Below are 17171 nucleotides of genomic sequence, written 5' to 3' on the forward strand. Positions count from 1 at the left end.
TGTTCTTGAAAATATTCCTGCTCCTGTGTCGTTACCACCCCCAACCGCGGGAAACCCGAGATACATACATAAGAAGGCACTTCAGCACATTTGAAAAACTGACAAAAGCCAGGTCCAGAGGACCACTCTGCAGCCTGCTGCTGGCGGAAAGACCCAGCCTGGCAGAGGTCTCTCCCTCCGTGTGCACCCGTGCACATGAGCAGTTTGCTGGGGACACAGAGCCTGGGGCAGGACTCCAGTTCCTGGGATAAGAGTCAGGCTGAGGTTTTTTGTTTTTTTTGTTTTTTTTTTTTTAATGTTTATTTATTTTGAGAGAGCAGGAATGAGCTGGGGGGGGGGGTGGGTAGAGAGAGGGTGAGAGAGAATCCCAGGCAGGCTCTGCACTGTCAGCACACAGAGCCCAATGCAGGGCTCGATCTCACAAACCACGAGACCATGACCTGAGCAGAAATCAAGAGTCAGAGCGACTCTCAGTCTTAAGCGACTGAGCCACCCAGGCGCCCCCAGAGGGGTTTTTAAAAAACACAAATCAGCACATGCCACTCTTCTGCTTAAACCCCTACAAGTAGCTTCCGGTCGTGCCTGCAGCGAAGTCCACTCTCCATGCCCTGGTGTACCAGACTGTGAGGTCGGCCAGCTGCCACGGTCTCTCACTGTGTCCCCTCCCCCATCACCCACCAGAAACCTCCTCTTTCTGTGCCTCCCAAATGCCAGACTGACTTCCACTGGCTGGCTCCTCAGTGCCTCTTCCCTTCTAGGGGGAACATCACTCATTTCTCACAGAGATGTCCTGACCGCCTCACTCGCTTGCTATCGCCTGGATCTTCATATCGCAGTTTATAAAATTCACACACAAATATTACCGATTGTCATGTTGAGCGCTGTCTGTTGGTCCCAGTGCATGAGCTCCATAGGAGTGGGACCTGTCATGTCCCTATTCTAGCCCAGACCCTAGAAGAGTGACTAGCACACATGAAGTACACAGTAAAAAGAGCTGAATTAGTGAGTGAACTTTCTAAATTGCAGTCAATACATATGACATAAAAGTTACCATCTTAACCACTATTGAATAGTGTTCAGTAGTGTTAAATGCATTCACTTTATTGTGCTATGATCACCACCATGCATCCAAGAACTCATTCATCTTGCAAAACTAAACCCTTGTCCCCATTAAACACGAACTCTCCATGCCCCCTCCCCCAGCCCCTGGCAGCCCCCAGCAGCCCCCATTCGACTTTCTATCTCTATGAATTTGACCTACTCTGAGGACCTCATATAAGTGGAAGCATATAGTATTTGGGTATTTGTGACTGGCTTATTTCACTTAATAGAATATCTTCAAGATTCATCCACGTCATAGCCTGTGTCTGAGTTTCTTTCCTTTTTAAGGCTAATATTCCATAGCACATATAAACCACACTTTATCCATTTATCCATCCATGGACACTTGGGCTACTTCCTCCTTTTGGCTGCTCTGAACAATTCTGCTGTGAACATGGACATACAAATATCTGCCTATGGCCCTAATTTCCCTTCTTTTGGGTATATACTCAGAAGCAGAACTGCTAGATGACATGATAATTCTATTTTTACCTTTTATTTTTCTGGAAGAACCACTGGTCTTTTTCCCATAAGCACTGCCTCAATCTACCGTGACACCAACACACACGAAGGTTCTATTTCTCCACATCCACTCGGCTTGCTATTACGTAGATTTTGAACGTAATCTCGATCAAAACGATAGAAAGGCAGAGATACAGGCTTCCAGTTATGGGAATGAACAAGTCAAGGGAATGAAAGGTACACCATAGGGAATATAGCCATTGGTATTGCAATAGTGTTGCGTGGTCACAGATGGTAGCTATACCAGTGGTGAGCACAGCATAACTCACCCAGTTGTCAAATCACCATGTTGTACACCTGGAACTAATGTCACATTGTGTGTCGACTCTACTCGAAATAAACAGATAAATAAATAAAAATATCCTAAAGGTAATGAAGTGGTATCTCATTGTGGTTTTGATGTGCATTTCCCTAATGATCAGCGACACTGAACATCTTTTCTGGCTCTTATCGGCCACTTCCAGATCTTCTGTGGAGAGATGTCCATTCAAGTCCTTTGGCTGATCTTTCAATCAGGTTGTTTATTTTGTTGTTGACTTTTAGAAGTTCTCTATATTCTGGATATTGTCAAATATGTATTTGCAAGTATTTTCTCTCATTCTAGGAGTTGCCTTTTTACTCTGTGGATAGTGTCCTTTGATGCACAAAAGTTTTTAAATTTGGTGAAGTCGGCTCTACCTATTTCTTCGTTTGTTGCCTGTGTTTTTGGTGTCATGGCCAAGAAGTCATTGCCAAATCCAAGGTCATGATGTTTTTCCCTATGCTTTCTTCTAAGGGTTTTATAGTTTAGTTCTTATATGTTCAAGTCTTTAATCCATTGCAAGTTAATTTTTTGTATATTATATTAGGTAAAGATCCACACGTGCCTGTCACCTTGAACAGGTGCCCCTATACTTGATAGCCTTTTTTGTCCCTCATCTCCTGCATTATTGACTTTTTTGTGTTTAGTTGATTTTTTTAACAGTGAAATTGTTTTAATTCCTGTCTCATTTTCTCTTCTTATATTCTGTAGCTATTTTCTTTGTGTTTACTGTAGGGATTATACTTAACATCCTAAAGTTATAATACTCTAAATTGATTTTATACCAGCTTAAATTCAGTAGCATAACAAATCTCCACAGCAAAATGGTTTTTAAAAAGCAAATAAATATGAAATTATAACTCAAGATAAGGACCAAGTACAAAAGCAGCCTGCTATGATAAAGAAAGCAAGTTGGCCTTGGACACTTAAACTGTCCAACCAACTCTTGATTTTAGCTCAAGTCATGATCTTGAGGTTCGTGGGATCGAGCCCTGCATCAGGCTCTGCCCTGAGAGCATGGAGCCTGCCTGGATTCTCTCTCTCTCCCTGTCTCTGACCCACTCACACACTCTGTCAAAGAAAAGAGAAGAGAAGAGAAGAGAAGAGAAGAGAAGAGAAGAGAAGAGAAGAGAAGAGAAGAGAAGAGAAGAGAAGACAAAGAAAAGGAAAGGAAAGGAAAGAAAAGAAAAGAAAAGAAAAGAAAAAGAAAAGAGAAGAGAAAAGAAAAGAAAAGAAAAGAAAAGAAGAAAAAAAAAGAAAAGAAAAAAGAAAAGGAAGGAAGGGAAAGGAAGGAAGGAAGAAAGAAAAGGAAAGAAATAAATAAAGCTTAAAAAAAAAAAGAAAGAAAACAGGTTGGCCTTTTCAGAGGGGTCTATAAGGAGAGCCCCTCTGAGGGGATATTTACCCAGAGGCTTTAAAGGTAGAGAAGCTAGCTTGATAAGGAGTGGGGAGAAGAGCATTCCTGACAAAGAGAGGCCAAGGAGAGTGAGGGAAGAGCCTGGGGCAGCTGAGAAACAGTGGCCCATATGACAGTTTGGTGTTGAGGTGGAGAAGTGAATAAAGTCCAGGAGAATCAGGCAGGTCTCCACTGCACAGCCTGGGAGGGCCATGCAAAACAGGGACATTCTGCATCAACTGCACAGGAAGCCACAGAAGGGCTTAGGGCTGCTTAGTGACAAAGTCCTAACTCTGTTGGATGAACCTCTTGCTGGCCATTCTGGGACAAGGATTCAAGAGGGAAGAAAATGAAAGTGAGGAGCCCAGCAAGGCGGCTCCTGCAGTCGTCAAGGCTAAAGGTAACGATGGGCAGACCAGGGTGGAAAGGGAGAGAAACAACAGGTCCCAGACACGCTTGTCACCTTGAACAGGTGAGACAGGGGTCCCTCCACCCTGGTGTTGCATGCTTGCCCCGCTATGTACTCACTCACTTGCCATGCACCCTGACTGTGTCACTCCCCCCGCAAGGCTCCACTTCCTTCTCTGTAAGATGGGCAAACAATGAAATCCACCAGGTCAGATGATGAGGAGAAAAAACCCAGCCACTCATCATGGACATCCACTCCTTTCCCTCCTCTCAAACACATGCCATCAGGCCACTGACGGACACCGATCTAATTCACACGTCACAACCATGAGACACTATGAAAACTGGGAGTCGACACGTGACACCAAATTCCCCCAGCTTTGAACGTGTTTTCATATACCAAGTCCCCACAAGTGCCCAGAAGCCTGCCTAGATTTAGCCTCAAGGGTCAGAGTGGCAAGCGTGGACTGGCAGGTCTCTACCCAGAGACCCAAGTGAGACCCAATGATGCTACTTCCCTCAGCCTGGAGAGAAACGTGTTGCAAGGAAGGTGGCAGCCACTCCAGCAGACTCTCCCAAATCCACGGAAGCTAGACACACAGAGCCATTTCCATCCTGCAGCCCCACAGTAAACACTCTGGCGGGAGAGAGATGGGCTGGTTGGCCTCACCTTCCCGCTCACGGCACCTGAAGGCTTGGCTAATGACAGGGTTCGTCATCCCGACCACAATCCTTTCCCATCCTCCTGGCTTAAAGATCATCTTACTTCCTAACAGAAATCCCTTGGCTATAACAGCCACAGGAAGAACAGAATTCTTTGGAATTCTTTCAAAACTAGGGTTTTGAGGGACTGAAGGGTGGTAGTGGTGGAGGGGGGTCTTGTTCCGAACAAGGGGCAGCGTCTAAATGCAACCCGTCGTTAAACTTGCTGAAGAGCTAACCACCACTAGAGCGACGGAAACCAGTGTTCGGTGCTGAGAGTCTGTGTGACTGGGTCAGGAGACTCCGTCTTCATTTGCTCTCTGGTCTCGCCACCCCAGCCAAGAGCCCGCACGGGAGGTGACTGGAGGGCTCAGTATCAGCATACACATGCCATATGCCTCTCACCACAGCGGCACTGCTCTTATTAGGCAGGCCTCATCAGAAAACATCTAAATCCCAATTTAATGTGGCTGGCCCCAGATTTGCCCTCAGCGATGGGATCTGGAGCCTCCAACGTCTTAGTACAAGCAGTGGAAGAGAAGCCAAGGCCGTGGAATTAAAGCCAAGCAAGAGGACCACTCAGTCTCTGTCCTTCAGCCTTACAGCTTTGGGGGGCGGTGGGGGGGGGGGGTAACACTGCCACGTAGCTCCCCCTCCCTGCCTGTGATAAAAAAAGAGCTGCCGCTGTGCTGACGATAAAATTATGAAAGCAAATATCAAAGTAGAAGCTTTGCCTCATTACTACTTTAGTTGCCATAATGAGTGTTTACTCTTGGCACTCGTACTCTGGACAATTAAAAACAATAAACGAGATGAAATTAACTACAGATGAAAGGGTCTGGTGTGGAGCCAGCCCCACCAGCCGTCCTCCCGGGTTTCCTCGGGGCAGGACAAAGCACAGCAGCCCATCATTAAGCAGCCACCAGGAGGACTTGGGTTTGTGCAAATGAAGAACTCAGGCATATTTCTCAGAAACCCAGGCCAGCACCTCCCTCCTCCCTGCCTGACCCCTGCCTCCACCCTCACTCCTGCCCCCTAGCTCCCTCTCCCCAACACGTTCTCCAACTCCAATGCCCCCCTCCCCCAGGCGGGGCACAGCTGCTGGGGCCGTTCCTCCCTTCCCCCTTCAGCGGCCCCACTGCTCAGGATGTCTACCAACATCCTCTCCCCAACTCCCCTAAGTTGCTCTCCCCAACTGTTCCCCTAAGGCTTCCCTATTCCCTGTTGCAGCCACATCATACCACACACCACCACCACCACCCCCCCCGCCCACAAATGCAGCCCCTGTCGCACCTGCTGCGAGACCTGTCACCCCTACCCTGATCTTGCAAACCCTTACTCTCGCTCAGCTCAAAGGTCAGCTCTTTCCCAAAGTACACATCATGCAGGATGATCGCTCAGCAGCCCTCCACCTGGGCCCCAGTGGCCCCTTGCAGATAAATCTACTGTAAGATGGTGTTTTATCTGTCTGCCGATACCACCACCTCCCAAGGGAAGGACCAGGTCTGTTGTGCACCTGTATCTCCAACACCTAACGTAGTGCCAGTGGTCTTCAGAGATGCTTGTTAGGAGAGCGGATGGATAGGTAGAATTGGGATGCATGCAAAAGTCTTTCTGTGTCTCCACTGTGAGGAGTGCAGCCCCTTCCCTGCCCAGCCATCATGTGAAGATTTCCCTCTATCCTCATTCATTGAGTCAGATGTAGACACAGGCTTCCGAGCTCCTTCCCTGGTACACTCAAACAGATAACCTCCCCTGGCGCCTTCCCCCAGCCCTCACGGCACACAGCAAGAACCGATTCACATTAAAATTTGATCCTGATTCTTTCTACTAGACCACTGACTCCTTAAAACGGGCGCTGACTCACTCAACTTCAAATCCAGGGGGTCTAGCACTCAACAAAGGTTTTGGCAAACCTCTGATAAGAGTGGCAGGCAGGGTACAACCACGGGGCAGACCCAGGCGCCAAAACAACGCATGAGGGCAGGGGCGATGGGTGGGCCCTCTCCCTTGGGAAGCCCTTCAGCTCCCTGCTCAGGGGTCACAGGGCTGTGTGTGTCTCCAGCCCTCAGCCCAGCTTCTTCCTTAGCTGGGGAAAAGATAATGACAGAGCATTCATCCAGGAGGAAACAGAGCCCCCCGGGTCAGAACACCGACTGGAGACTCACCATGTTCATGACCGTGAGGATGAACCTCTGGGCGGCCTCTGCCCCGTGGTACTGCACCATGTCGGCATCGGCCACCACCAGGGTCTCCACCGTGTGCTCGCTGGTGAGCTGGATGGCGTTCCTCCGCTCCCTCCAGTCCTGGGACGGCCTGCCCCTCCTTGGCTTCTTCTTTTCTAGAAGACAACGGAGACATTCATGCAGTCCTTGGCACTTTGATTTCCAAAGCCATAAGGTAAGCCGGACTTCTGTTGAGCCTCCCACAGAGAAGGGTCAGTCTCCAGTGGCCAGGAGATGGAACTCCACCATCATGGGGTGGGGGGTGGGGGACCTGAGCTCACTTGCTACAGGTGGAGCCAATGGGCAGAAGACGGCTCACACCTGTCCACATCACAGCTGAGGAGGCAAAAGGGACTGAATATCAGGGAAGAGAAAATCTGTCCCATCAGAGGAAGGTAGACAGCAGGACGCAGTTGGCGGAGGAAAAGGAAGCCTAGGCCCAGTGGGGAGAGATCAGAAAGCACCTCAGGTTAACGGCATAGAAAGGGTTCTACCCGCTGCTGACGGCTGGGACCCAGGGAGGTGGCATTCTGGCCGCCGTTCTGAGAGTCATGAGTAAAGAGCCATAAACATTAGCAATCACAAAGCATTATTTCAAAGGAAAACAAAATATAATCAGAAAAAAATATTGCATGCCACACACATCCCGGCCAAAATGCAAGTAAGTGTGTCCTTTCCTCAACACAGGGAAAGGTTATTAATCCTCTGTTGACTCTTGGATTTTTTTTTTAGATTATTTATTTTTGAGAGAGAGAGAGAGAGAGAGAGAGAGAGAGAATGTGTGTGTGTGTGTGTGTGTGTGTGTGTGTGTGTGTGTGTGTCTATGTGTGCACAGAAGAGGGCAGAGAGAGAGGGAGAGAGAATCCCCAGCAGGCTCTGTGCTGTCTTGACACGGGGCTAGATCTCATGAACCGTGAGATCATGACCTGAGATGAAATCAAGAGTTGGACGCTTCACTGACTGAGCCACCCAGGCGACCCCTCTTCTGACTCTTTAGATAAACTGATGCCCTGTAAGATCTCACTTTGATAAGCAGGTGTTGTTATTAATTAGAGCCCATATCACAGTGTCTAGGCATTCAAGCTGCCATGCGAGGGCAACCTAGACTTTGTTGGTGAAAACCCCTCTGACCGACACCAAAGTGTGATATGAATAGTGTGTACTTTCAGGATCCAAATGTAAACAGAAAGGCAGTGCTTAAATTTGTTAGCTATCATTCCCATTTTTAGCACTAAACCATACAGAAGTCAGCCCTGCTACAACTTTCATGCAGCAAACCCAGCCCCATATGCACAAACTGGCTTCATAAAGTGACCTAATCATTCCAGGGCCCCAAATGCACACTACGAAATAGCCCAAGATATGGGTCATAATGAACAAACAAGAATACTCTGTATGATATAATTTACAATCGTGAAAACTGGAAAGCAATCTAAACATCCAACCACAGAGAGAGCCAGCAATGGGAACATAATATGTAGCTGTGAAAGGCATGTTTGTGAAGGTGATTTAGTGATGTAGAGAAAAGCAGGAATAAATCTGCATATACAGTTCGGTCCCAATTCTGCAAAGATTCAGCATACAAGTATCTTCAGGTGAAGGAGGAGGAGGAAATAAATTTAAAAATAAAAAATAGACAGATAAACAGATGGACAGATAGACAACCAACCAACCTGGGTAGAACATAACTAAAACATGAATGATAGGGAACATATGATCTTCGTTTTTCTTTTCCATTTGTAGTTTTCAAATGTATATAATAAACTAGAATTACTCTATTCACTTAAAATAATAATGTTGAGTTTGAGAAAAATACAGAGGTCACTTTTAAACTCTCAACAATACAGAAGGCATGGGGGAACAAAGTTAGCCACAGAAATACAAGATGAAAAACATGAATGCCTTGGCCCCACAGGATGGGTCTCTCCTCGCCCAGAGCCAGGCGCACCTCCACCGAGACTTCTGGGCCTCAGCAGTGGAACGAGGGAAAGAAGAGTCCATTTCAAGTCAACAGGCAAGGTCCCAGATGGCACTGCCTTGCATGCAGTCAGAATGAAAGAGGCCGCTTGTTAAAAATCTCTTTGTAAAATCTATACCCACATATCTATAAAATCAATACCCATATACCTATCTTCACCAACCAGATCATCTCTGAACGCAAGGAAGACGGACCACACATGATCTCCAAATTCTGGGCTCAGGGTGCTTGCTTGCTGGGTGCTCACGGCCTGGATCAGACCGATCTGTCCAACTTATAAATTTGCAACAAACCCCCTTGCTCCCATTTCAACACCGTGGAAGTGATGGGCTACCAAGCAAGAGCTCTGCTGTCACAAGCACACCCACGTGCTCCCAGGCAACCGGCCAGGAGCCACATGGTGCTCTGTCTCATGGTGCTAACTCCCCTCTTGGTAACTCCCCTCTTGGAGTCACCAACTCCTGTTCTCACCTGCAGATTCCTCCCAGAGTGGGCTGCTCAGTACTTCTCTTTGCAAAGTGTCCTATATTTTCAGGTTCTCACATGAGAAGAGCTACAGTTTCAGCGTGGCCCTGAGGACACATTGGCAATATCTCTCTGGAAGATGGCGAGCTCAAACACGTAAGAGCTGAACAGTCTCGAAGAAGAGTAGCCCATCACTCCCAGACCAGAACGGCAGGGTTGTTCCCAAACATTCAACAGATCAAAATGCTGCACTGGAGCATCAGTCTTTCAAGCACAAAGTAGGACTCCTAAGACCTGCCCCTCCCTCCCTGATGGGCCACAGAGAGCTAATAAATAGGCTGTCACAATGGGCACGATGCTGGGGGTTGGCATATGCCCAGAATACTAAGTAACAGGTACAACACAATGGTCAGGTGCTCTGTGGTTGTTAAAGGATTTTCACTAAGACGGTCTCATTTCTTCCATTCATTGCCCACCCCACCCCCCAGCCCCTGGCATAGGACTTGGTGTGAAATAAATATTCATTGAATGAATGCACACGTGAGTAAATGAATGAATGAATGTATGGATGAATGAATGAGTGAGTGGAATCCCTGTTTCCCACATAACAAAGCTGAAGCCAAGTACTGGGCAGTGGTGAATTCGGCCCTAGAACCCAAAGCTTCCCCCCTCGGCTCTGACTCTCTCCAGCTGCCCTGCCTATGTGTGCCAACATGGTCCTCATTGCCATCTGAATTTAAAACATAACAGTAGGAGGGTTGAAGAAAGCTTAGCGGGAAAGGATTCTGTGTTGAGCATGATGAAACTGACTTTGCTGCTGCATGCTGCACACACAGCGTGCACAGCGACTCTGAGCAGCCTTCAGTGATAGTGCTCCTTCCCCTTGGATGGTCTCTAGCTTGTTCCAGGCCCTGCAGCAGCTATAGCATAATTATCCCTCCGGGCTGCCTGCACTCCCCTCACTGAGCGTTGCTAATTTGGTCTGTCAGGCCAGAACCATGCCAGGCTGGCTGGGGACTCAGAGACACACCCCAGTGCTCTGTCCTGTCCCCGCATTCAAGGGCAGAGGCCTGACGCCTTGATCCAAACCCCTGCAGCTAGATATGTTGCAGGAATTCAGAATTTTTCAGATTTTGCAAGGCCATGCGGTGCGTGTGCCACATACTGAATAGTTTCCCTGAGGTCTAGGGCAGCGAGCGGTCATCAAAGGCACTATTAATTCTGCAGAGAAACGAGAAAAAGGGGGTCAGGAGAGATGCTCCATAGCCTCCTATCAGGGCAGGGCAGGTCTTCCACAAAATGAGTGTCGAAAATCCTGGATTTGGGAGTTGCAGATAAGAGACCAAGGACCTGTATTCCCTCTCCATGCCCGTGTCCTTCCTGGGGGGTAGTGGCGGAGGGGAACAGCAGGGTGAACGGAAGCTTGCCTCCTCCCTTCTCCTCCGCCACTCTACCAGTAGCTCCACGATGGTTATTCCTTCCCTACAGCGAGAACAGAACCGTAATACATTTTTACCTTTAATGCCACGAACTGCATACATATACCCTAACAGACACGCTTCATCAACACCAATATTCACGAGTTGTAAGTATCATGAAAAGGAAGAAGAACAATACCAATTTCAGAATAACAAGGGTGCTGGATCCAGATCTCATGGGAGAGGTCAAAGTTCAAGCTGGGCAGGTGTGCAGCCATCTGCGGGGCCTTCCATGCTGGGCTCAGTAATACGCCATCTCCAGCCACTGTGGGAACGGCCCTCACCCCTCTGATGAGGACAGACCACAGCCTGTGGGGCCCCCGGCCCTCTCGGGCTGCTACAGATACCAGCGATCATTCTAAGTTCACCCTGTGGTCTTGTTTGCCAGCACACTGCTGGAGCTGGTGCTGACTGGGTAGATTTTCAATCTCTGGCTTCATATTATTTTTCTTACATTTATTTTCCCTTTGCCCCAATTATCCATTAAAAAAGAAAATTCTATGTGCTTATGGAAGATACTCCAAGTCTTTTTTGTTTTAATTTTTTTAATGTTTATTTATTTTTGAGAGAGAGAGAGAGAGCCTGAGTCGGGGAGGGGCAGAGAGAGAGAGGGAGACAGAATCCGAAGGAGGCTCCAGGCTCTGAGCTGTCAGCACAGAGTCCGGATGTGGGGCTTGAACCCACAAACCATGAGCCGAAGTCAGATGCTTAACCGACTGAGCCACCCAGGCACCACCCTCACCCCCAGACCAAGTCTTTTCCAGAACAAGAGGAGGAAGAGAAAAAGACAAAACAAAGGGCATTCTATGCGTGGGACTTTTAGAATATTCACATCACTATTTATCATAAGAATTTGGGGTTACTGAAAATGTTGAGCAAATACATAAATTGTCATTTTAGTTATGAGTTTTCCTCTTGGCAAGCTAAAAAAAAATCTTAGTTGTAAATTAGCAAACTCCGCATGAATTAAATATTTCTTTAGTTTAAAAATAGAGTATTTAGGTATTTCCCAAGGAAAAACAACACACGGATCACAAAATATTCTGTGTGAGAGTTTAACAGCCAGAAGCCATCCCTGAATTGCTCCGTGATTCTACCAATTTCATTTCCAGGGAAGACCTCAGGTCACCTTTGTGCCAAGGGAGAGGCAAACCAGCTTGTGCCAGCAGGAGAAGTTAGAGAGAAAACAGACATGGCAGAGGAAATGGGGGCAGCTGCCCAAGGCCACTGGGCCCTTCGAGACCAAGGACAGACAGCGCTTCAGGCCGAGAAGTCCGAGACTGGTGTCAGTGCTAGGAATTGGTCCAACATGCTTACAGAGTTACAGGAAAGATTCAGACTTAACCTTGTTGTCATGCAAGCCAGAAACGTCAACTTTTCCCACACATAGCACTCAATGTCCAGATACAAGAATGTCTGCACCTGGGCACACGGGCACAGCGGAAGACTCCAGAACCAGACATTCACCTAGCCGCGCTGACCACGGGTTTTCTCCAGCTCTCTTGAGCACAGGGTAAAGGCAATCCCATCAGAAGCCCTGGGTGCCATTGTGACATGTTGCAAAGTATTTACCCGTGGTCAGAGGAAGGCTACCCACCCCTCATTCTCATCTTGAGATACAGATGATGGGTGATTTGCACCCAAACCGCTGAGACCTTTCTAAGCCCTGGGGCAAGGAATCCCTTCCAGTGCTGGCAGGGGGATCCACACTGGCAGGACGGGGGCGGTGTAGGCCCCACTGTCCAGAGTGAGCACAGAGGGCAGGGAGGTCTGCTCCCTGAGGGCCAGAGTTGATGATAAGAATTCAAAGGAGGACTGTGGTCTGGAGCAGACCAGAGGGCATGCTCAGCTTAACCAGGAGCCAGTGGGTGGGATGCTGGGCAAGTTGCAGACTCTCTCCAAGCCTGATGTGACCATCTTTCCAATCAGAATAACCACACCCACAGCCCCGGTGTGCAGTGATTAAGTGAAATGTGTATCAAACACTTACTACATTCCCTGGAATTTTATGAGTCCTCAATAAATGGCACCTGTATTATGATGAAGTGCATGTTGACGGTGGCAGTGGGCAGTTGCCTTGTGGTTAAAGATGTGGTTTTAAAGACAAAACACATGAATTCCAATCCTGGCTCCCCGATTGTTTTGTCTGACCTAGGATAAATCTCTCACCCTCTTTTAGTCTCCGATGACTCATCAATGAAGCAGGGAGAATCATAGCTCCTTACCCAAGGGGCTGCTGTGGGGCTGAAAGGAGATCCCAGATGTAAGCCCTTAGCAGAGCGCCTGGCTCATAGTAAGTGCTCAGTAAAGCTTAGCTTGACTGCTGTTGTTCAAGGAGACAGAGGAGCCTGCGGAGGCTGCAGCTAGGGTATCCCCCCAGGCGGGTCGCCTGAGTCTTCCTCTCAAAGCTGGTGAGGAGGAAATGAGGGAGCCACGGGAAGTTCAACAGAGGGAGCACACAGTCCATGCTGCAGTTAGGAGGAGGAGGAGGGGGCAGGCCCGGGCTCACCATCACAGGAACACAACTGTCCACAGAGAAACCTTCTGAGACAGTAAGACAGTCCTCCCAAGCCACAATTTGGGTGTGAGGATTTTGATTTTTAAGATAAGGTTCCCCCCAGGGAATCACTTTGGTGAGAACCTTCTTGTTTTCACACCTGGTTCCTATGCGAACAAACAGCCCTAGGCTATTCGAGGGCACCCTTCAGAGAATCGCTCCTAGAGAGCAATTATTCCATCTGAAGGTTTTCTGGAGGAAACGCACCAGCCAAGTGTGAGCACTGGGGACAGATAAGATCACACCTGCCTTGCCAGCACGTAAGGAACACAGTCTCTGTGTTGGGTCTCAGTGTGCTCCCCTAGCCTGCAGATAAGGTCCTGACCACAGCCTCCAGGAGCCAGGCTATCACTCCCCATGAGGAACTGATATGTGTGGGACGGTGGGATGGTGCATCCACTGCAAGTGGCATTTGGGGTCTTCTGGCGGAGCCAGCACCCCATGAGGTGACATCCCCTGGAGCGGGACAGTGACAGACCTGGATATCCCAGCTCGGTGCAAAACACAACCTTGCACAGTCTTTGAGGGCTGACAGGTGAGTTTCCTCCCTCTGAGTGGCATGAAAAATAGGCCAAGGGTGGAATTTATAAAAACGGCCACTCCCTCAACTTCCACTGAAATAGGATCCAGCTCTGGCTGATGGAACACCGTGTGGGAGAAATGAGGACAGAGAGCGAGAGAGAGACTATGCACCCTCACGATTTACCGCTGAGCATAAAAGATTTAAGGTGACGTACCCCTATAATAGATTGAAATTAAATTAGAGACATTAATAACCAAAAAAAAATCCAAATATGCTAACAAGGTCACTATGGCAGCTCTGGTGATAAAAATCACTGTGGCGGAGGTGGGGGTGGGGGCGCCTGGGTGGCTCAGTGGGTTGAGCGGCCAACTCCTGGTTTTGGCTCAGGTCACAATCTCAGTTTGTGAGTTCGAGCCCCACATCAGGCTCTGAGCTGACAGCACGGAGCCTGCTTGGGATTCTCTCTCTTTCTCTCTCTCTCTCTGCCCTCCTGCAAACTTGCTCTAAACTACCAACAAAACAAAACAAAGCAAAACAAAAAAACCATCACTGTGGGATGTTAGCCCAAGGCACACAGAGCACCAGGCACTGCTACCCACACTGCTGGTTTCCTCTCCTCACAGCCAGAGTCACAGATGAACAAGCCCAGGCACAAAGACGTTTGTTAAATACCTAGCTCTGGGCCTCGAACCCACTTCATGGGGATTCTAGGGTCAATGGTCCAGCCCGTCCATTCTGCCTCAGAATTTGGTTCTGAGTGTTCTGAAATGAGGGAAAACTTTTTTTTTTTTTGTAAAGGTAAACATGCGTGCTTGTGAGTTTTCTCGCTCTCCTCTGACAGGTGGAAAAATACCATTCCTCAGGGAAAAGCAGTATTGACCTAACACCAACCTCTAAAATAATGATAAAGATACCAATAAGACTTCACATGGGGTCCTCTTGGTGATGTACAAGGCAGTGTTGTTGTTGCTGTTTTTTAACATTCATTTTTGAGAGAAAGAGCCCAAGCAGGGGTGGGGCAGAGAGAGAGGGAGACACAGAATCTAAAGCAGGCTCCAGGCTCTGAGCTGTCAGCACAGAGCCCACGACCTGAGTCGCAGTCAGACGCTGAACCGACTGAGTCACCCAGGCACCCCACAAGGCAGTGTTTCCAGTAATGTCTTATGGCAAATGTGATCATGAATTCTGTTCACTTCTATTGGCTAGGAACCTTCTGCAACACCAAAGAGCCTAAAATTAAACACGCATCAAAAAGAATTCCAGAAAAATCCTACCCTGTGTCCCAAGGCAGCAGCCTTAGATGGTCTTTCTGTCCAAGGAGGGCCAGGGAGCCAGCATAACATGGGGAGGGCAAGAGTGGGGCAGAATCAGAAAAGGAGGACAGCAAGTGGCCTGGGTTAGAAAGGATGTGTGAGGTCAAAGATGGTGACAGTAGCTTCTGGAATAAGAGAGGTGCTGTTTGGTAGGTAAGACCCGCTCATTCGCCTGATGGCACAAGCCCCAAGAGAGGTCTCCCTGGCAACCCATCCAAGGCACCAAAGGTGTGTGGCTCCCCGCCGTGTAGGCTGCCTGGGCTACCATGCAGGACATGTGAACAGGTTGTTTTTAATTTTTTATTTTCTGGACTGCCATATCAAAAGCTCATTCAAATCTATAGAACACACCTAACTGTGGGAATAACAGAGCCTCCCAGACCAGATCAAGCAGGAGAGTGAGGCTCTGGGGTCCACGAAGAGTGCCTGAGAGCACCCCACCCCACCGTGGCCTGTTGCTGGTGGGAGATCCGGTCAGCCAATCTCAAGGGTCGATGCTTGCCTATTGGGGTCGACTGTGAATTCACGAGCCCAAGCTTCACCCTCTGGACCCGCCACAGTGCCTACGTGGCCCTGTCTGGTGCACAGTAGGAATTCCAGAATTATACTTAGCTGAATGAATTTCGTTAAACTCTTTGAACTTCCTAATTAATATCAAGATTAATTTTTAGGGAACTTAACATAAATGTTCCGGAATTATATTCTCAAAAGTGGCTTCCTCCACCTAAGAAGGAGGTGGCCAACCTGTTCCTGAGAGGCCCACAGCTCTGACATCTGATAGAGCTGGTTGGAATCTGCCCATGGACTTGCAGGGTGACCATGGGCAAGTTCCCTCATCAATAAACCAAGGTGATAATTACTCCTCTCTCTTAGGGTGGATGTGGGTAGTAACTAAGATGTGTGCTCAGCCTCCAACATGGGATCAGATATAGAATACCACATCCAAGTCATGCCGCTAGTCTTATTTCTGTCTTTAGCATTGCATTACTATTATTGTGGTAGTTAACCGCATATTAGGGTCTAAACACTAATTTCTAAGCTTTGCCTGATCCTGGAAACAAACAGGAAACTTGGATGCTCATATGTGCTCTATGGGCTCTAGCTGCTCATATTCTCCATCTACCAGCACCTCTAGTCTAGACACTCATCAATCAGCTTGTTGCCTTTGATATTTCTTCCTGGGTGCAGGGGGCATGAACAAATTTCTTCAAGGCTATCCTCAACCATGCAACAATACATTAAAATAATACAGAAACAACAGCTTCAAGAAGAGTGAGGGAGTGGCCTGTAACTCCTGCTCAACATCCCAATGTAACCTTCCAACATTCCAGAGGGGGGAATATTTTAATCATCCCAAACGTTATAGAACATAAAACATGACTCTACGTGAAGTTGTCTACTTAAACCATGAAACATTCATAACATTTCACATTGGATAGAAGAATGAAAACCAAATGCTTTTCATTAGAGCTTGGAAAACAGTACAAATCCGTCTCCTTGCGGGGAGACACCTAGTGCTGCCGCGAGCGGGCTTTCTGCACACAGACCCTCACCAATTCCACCACTGCTACAGCATGAGAAACAGTAAGATGTGTTGTTTCAACTGTATATCCAATAGCCCCACTTTCCAAAAATGAGCAACCATGAGGTGTAATGAAAAGAGTTTCAAACAGAGAGGGAGGCAAACCATAAGAGACTCTTAAATACAGAGAACAAACTGAGTGTTGATGGGGGGCAGACAGGGGAGAGGGGAAAATGGGTGACGGGCATTTGTTAGGATGAGCACTGGGTGTTGTATGTAAGCAATGAATCACGGGAATCTACCCCCAAAACCAAGAGCACACTGTATACACTGTATGTTAGCTAACCTGACAATAAATTATATTTAAAAAAAGGAAAGAAAAGACAAGAAAACACCCTCAGGTTGGGAATTGAGAGCTCCATATATTCACCTGGGCCTGACCCTGATGCCCTCAAAGGTGCCACTTAATAGAAAGGTCTCTGTTTTCCATGCATGCGTAATTTGCCTTTTGTCTCTCAGCTCCCCTTCTGCACTGTGCTCTGGGGCTGAAAGCCTGCAAACTACATTTCCCAGACCCCTTTGCCAGTTGACTTTCTGTTCGGCTCACCAACAGGGGGCACTAGAAGGAGACCAGAGGGGGACCAGATGGAGAGAAGAGGCTCCTTGTGTTCTCAGCTCAG

General features: G+C 48.0%; 1 protein-coding gene across 4 annotated transcripts in view; it reads right to left on the reverse strand.

The window, feature by feature from the left end:
- Positions 1-17171, reverse strand: part of ADAMTS17 (ADAM metallopeptidase with thrombospondin type 1 motif 17) — a 346681-nt gene that overhangs the window by 275874 nt on the left and 53636 nt on the right. For all 4 annotated transcript variants that reach the window (XM_043554794.1, XM_043554792.1, XM_043554793.1 and 1 more), the window contains exon 4: positions 6599-6771. In XM_043554794.1, the coding sequence (XP_043410729.1) occupies positions 6599-6771 (173 nt within the window). The remainder of the gene's footprint in view (positions 1-6598; positions 6772-17171) is intronic.

Source organism: Prionailurus bengalensis, chromosome B3 (assembly GCF_016509475.1).
Source record: "Prionailurus bengalensis isolate Pbe53 chromosome B3, Fcat_Pben_1.1_paternal_pri, whole genome shotgun sequence".
In the NCBI taxonomy this organism is placed as follows: domain Eukaryota; kingdom Metazoa; phylum Chordata; class Mammalia; order Carnivora; family Felidae; genus Prionailurus; species Prionailurus bengalensis.